This window comes from Bison bison, unplaced genomic scaffold (assembly GCF_000754665.1).
Source record: "Bison bison bison isolate TAMUID 2011002044 unplaced genomic scaffold, Bison_UMD1.0 scf7180017864142, whole genome shotgun sequence".
Taxonomy (NCBI): domain Eukaryota; kingdom Metazoa; phylum Chordata; class Mammalia; order Artiodactyla; family Bovidae; genus Bison; species Bison bison.
The window spans coordinates 1,760,387-1,764,925 of NW_011494714.1; the positions used below are offsets into that span (position 1 = coordinate 1,760,387).

General features: G+C 45.3%; 1 protein-coding gene across 1 annotated transcript in view; it reads right to left on the reverse strand.

Annotated features, from left to right (window-relative positions):
• Positions 1–1,674: 1,674 nt before the first annotated feature.
• Positions 1,675–4,539, reverse strand: part of LOC104988795 (pregnancy-associated glycoprotein 1-like) — a 4,521-nt gene continuing 1,656 nt past the window's right edge. The window contains exons 2-3 of the mRNA XM_010840243.1: positions 3,225–3,387; positions 1,675–1,959 (exon numbers count right to left, since the gene is read on the reverse strand). Of these exons, the coding sequence (XP_010838545.1) occupies positions 1,675–1,959; positions 3,225–3,387 (448 nt within the window). The remainder of the gene's footprint in view (positions 1,960–3,224; positions 3,388–4,539) is intronic.

The following is a 4,539-nucleotide window of genomic DNA, read 5'->3' on the forward strand; positions in this document are numbered from 1 at the left end:
TACTGAGCTTTAAGCCAACTTTTTCACTCTCCACTTTCACCTTCATCAAGAGGCTCTTTTGTTCCTCTTCACTTTCTGCCATAAAGGTGGTGTCATCTGCATATCTGAGGTTATTGGTATTTCTCCCAACAATCTTGATTCCAGCTTGTGCTTCTTCCAGCCCAGGGTTTCTCATGATGTACTCTGCATATAAATTAAATAAGCAGGGTGACAATATACAGCCTTGACGTACTCCTTTTCCTATTTGGAACCAGTCTGTTGTTCCATGTCCAGTTCTAACTGTTGTTCCTGACCTGCATACAGGTTTCTCAGGAGGCAGGTCAGGTGGTCTGGTATGCCCAAGATGCCATCAAAAGGTACACCCTCACACTCGTATTCCACAACGCTTAGATCGAACAGCTAGTCAGTACTTACAAGGTCCCTTATCTGTGGGAAAGAAGGGTGTTCCCACTTACAGATACAAGAAGTGGGGCTAGGACTGGGCTGGGTACATTGCCATTATGTCCTCAGAGAAGAATTGAGGCTGGGCTGTGTTTTTGGTGGACCTCAAACGGTTAGACCATGCTGGAAGGAAAATTTGTGTTTCATTTGTGAGAGGCTGTAAATTTTAAAACATCTGCCCCTCTGAAAAACACCACCTGAGTGAGTCAAATTGGCCTTGTGGCTTCTGTACAGGTGGGGTAACCTAGAGTCAGTCCAGGACCTATTAGTGCCCCCTTGTGGACAAAATGAGTCGAGAGCAAAGTAGCCTTTTCTGTCAACACTGTGACCTAATAACAGGAATGGAGTGAATTCTCTGTAAGGTACTGTGAATTCTGCATCTGTCCAGGAAGACAGAAGCCAAAAACATAGTCTTTCTTGCAGGTATCAAGAAATTGCTGCCTGGGATATTAACTTTTGGAGATATGTGTGTATTTGTGTGAGTGTGTATGAGAGAGAAAGTGAGAGAGGGGAACTACTCAAGTACTTTGGGGAGGCAGGCCATACGTTTTATGAGACTCTCAAAGGCACCTAGAGTGAAAACTCATTTATCAGGCCCCTTGACATCTCCGGCCTCCAGTTTCCACTATGGATACCTGAAGCCCTTGACTGCCCCAAGGATCCCCAGATCAGTTTTATCCTGTCCCTAAACACCCTACAGCAATTTCAGTCCTGAAAAGCCAACCCATCTCCACCGTTTACAACATGTGTGACTTCAGCAAGGCCCTTGCTGTCTGCACCTCAGTTTCCTTATATGTCTCATGAGCTAATCAAACCACCTGCTGTGTGGGGCTGTTGCAGGATTAAACCAAGTATTACTTGAAACTGCCTGGAACAGTCTGTGAATATAAAAGTAGGTGATTTTTTTTTTCCCCTCTTCTCGGTCCCAGCAAAATGAGTCTTGAACTGCTCATGGGCAGAGGAGCTGCAAGTCCATACCTCAAGTCACTCTCTGGGTTAGCTAATCTGTTTGCTTGTGTGTCACCATGGGCACTGCCTCCCCAGGGACAGGATCCTGTGGATAAGATGGTCAATACATATGGGAGTTAGGCTAGGAAGGGTCCTGCCAGATGGTCCTGCATCTGTTTTTCAAGCAGGGGTCACTCCATAGCTAGTCCTGACTCAGCTTCTTTTTACATGTTACCCGAACAGTGTTATAAGTAAGAAATCCCTTCAAGCTCCCAGATCCATAGGCTATCCAGAAGGTCTTTTGGGTAGGCCGGAAGGTGGAAGACTTGTAATGTCTGAACCTAACTTGTGTAGCTGCAGACACAAGAGATGAGTGTCATCAGGTGCCAAGGGTGGAAACAAGGTGGCAGGGCAAGTGAAGGATGGTCCGGGTATGGGGTGTCTGTACTCACAACAGGCTGGACTGGGGCAAAAGAGGGAGGGTACCCACAAGTCAGATGAGCCTGTGTCAAAGATAACCTGGAATTCCTGAGGGGATGTTCCAATGGTGATATTACCCATGTAGAGCATCTACAGATAGAAGGAGGGAGTGGATTAGTGAAGAACTGGCTACCCTCTATTCCCACACTGATGTCTCCCTCTGGGTGCTATATATCTCTTGAGATCACTTTCCAACCACTGTGAAGCTCACAGCCTTTGATCACAGAGGTGCTTGCATTTGATATTTTTTTTTTCCTATGCTACATTGTATGCAGGATATTGATTCTATGACCAGGCATTGAAGTGGTACCTCTTGCACTGGAAGCTCAGAGGCATAACCATGGGGCATCCAGAACCATTGGACACCCAGGGAAGTCCTGGTGCCTTCATTTGAGAAACTCTGTAGTCTCTTCAAACCCAGCCTTTGCACCCCCTTCTCCAGGAGGTCCTTCTTGATCAACCCCAGCCACTCCCTCTAAACTTAGACCACATCCAATCAACACCACACAAGTGACCCTTTCATTTGACATGTATTTACTCTTTGCCTATCTCTGAGGCTGGCATGGGCATTCTTGAAGACAAAATAAGTCCTTTTTCTAATCAAAAAACAGTAACCACTATGTGAGATTCTTATGGCCTTACACAGAATACGGGTTCAGTAACTTTTTACTGCTGTGGTTCTTGCATCTGTGGAAACTGAATTCCTCTGCCTGGTTATTCACAATTGCTTTGCAGTTGGTTCTATCTTCTGATCAGAGATGGTTCACTCTTCATCTGTAACTAGTTCACTCCCTTAGTTCAGAAGGAACTGCTGCTGCTGCTGCTTTGCTAACTTGCTTCAGTCGTGTCCGATTCTGTGCAACCACATAGACAGCAGCCCACCAGGCTCCACCATCCCTGAGATTCTCCAAGCAAGAACACTGGAGTGGGTTGCAATTCCCTTCTCCAATTCAGGAAACTGAAAATCGAAAGTGAAGTCACTCAGTCATGTCCAACTCTTAGCAACCCCATGGACTGCAGCTTACCAGGCCTCTCTGTTCTTGGGTTTTTCCAGGCAAGAGGACTGTAGTGGGTTGTCATTGCCTTCTGCTCAGAAGGAACAATGTCCCTCAAACTAATGACACATCTTTGACACAGAAATGGATGTTTACTTGCCACCTGGTAATTTCTGGGCCCAGTCACCAAAACAAGAGTTGAGGATGATAGTGCCTTCTCCTCTGCGTGGGGCCTCTTTGGGCCAGTGCTTCTGCTCCTGCAGGAGCCCCAGCGACAGCCTCCCACCTGGCATCTCCAGTTGAGCCCCAGTGGGAGGCTAGAGCACTAGGGGATGCTTTGGAGCACCATCCTCCCAAAACATTCATATCCGTGATGTTCTTCAGGGGGTGAATAATTATATTTGAGCCACGAGAAGAAATCTGAGACAGTTTGTAAGCATGTTCCTTGAGGAAATTGTTCAGCATGTTTTTTTCACTGAAGGTATTTCTCATGGTCTTCACTTTCCTTAGAGGTATTTTTTCACTGAACATTTGACAAAGAAAACAAAGAAGATGCTACAATTAGATGTCAGTGTCAAGGTATAACTGTCATTGCAATGGCACTGTGGATTTTCTAATCATTTTTATAATTCAACTTATTATCCGAATTTTATGCATCATTTCAGTTCAGTCACTCAGTCATGTCTGACTATTTGTGACCCCATGAATTGCAACATGCCAGGCCTCCCTGTCCATTACCAACTCCCGGAGTTCACTCAAACTCACATCCATCAAGTCAGTGATGTCATCCAGCCATCTCATCCTCTGTCGTCCCCTTCTCCTCCTGCTCTCGATCCCTCCAGGCATCAGATTCTTTTCCAATGAGTCAACTCTTTGCATGAGGTGACCAAAGTACTGGAGTTTCAGCTTCAGCATCATTCCCTCCAAAGATATTCCACAGCTGATCTCCTTCAGAATGGACTGGTTGGATCTCCTTGCTGTCCAAAGGACTCTCATGAGTCTTCTCCAACACCACAGTTCAAAAGCATCAATTCTTCGACACTCAGCTTTCTCCACAGTCCAACTCTCACATCCATACATGACCACTGGAAAAACCATAGCCTTGACTAGACGGACCTTTGTCGGCAAAGTAATGTCTCTGCTTTTCAATATGCTGTCTAGGTTGGTCATAACTTTTCTTCCAAAGAGTAAGCATCTTTTAATTTCATGGCTTCAGTAATTTTGGAGCCCCAAAAAATAAGGTCTGACACTGTTTCTACTGTTTCCCCATCTATTTCCCTTGAAATGATAGGACCAGATGCCATGATCTTCGTTTTCTGAACGCTGAGCTTTAAGCCAACTTTTTCACTCTCCACTTTCACCTTCATCAAGAGGCTCTTTTGTTCCTCTTCACTTTCTGCCATAAGGGTGGTGTCATCTGCATATCTGAGGTTATTGATATTTCTCCCGGCAATCTTGATTCCAGCTTGTGCTTCTTCCAGCCCAGCGTTTCTCATGATGTACTCTGCATATAAGTTAAATAAGCAGGGTGATAATATACAGCCTTGACGTACTCCTTTTCTTATTTGGAACCAGTCTGTTTTTCCCTGTCCAGTTCTAACTCTTGCTTCCTGACCTGCATATAGGTTTCTCAAGAGGCAGGTCAGGTGGTCTTGTATTCCCATTTCTTTCAGAA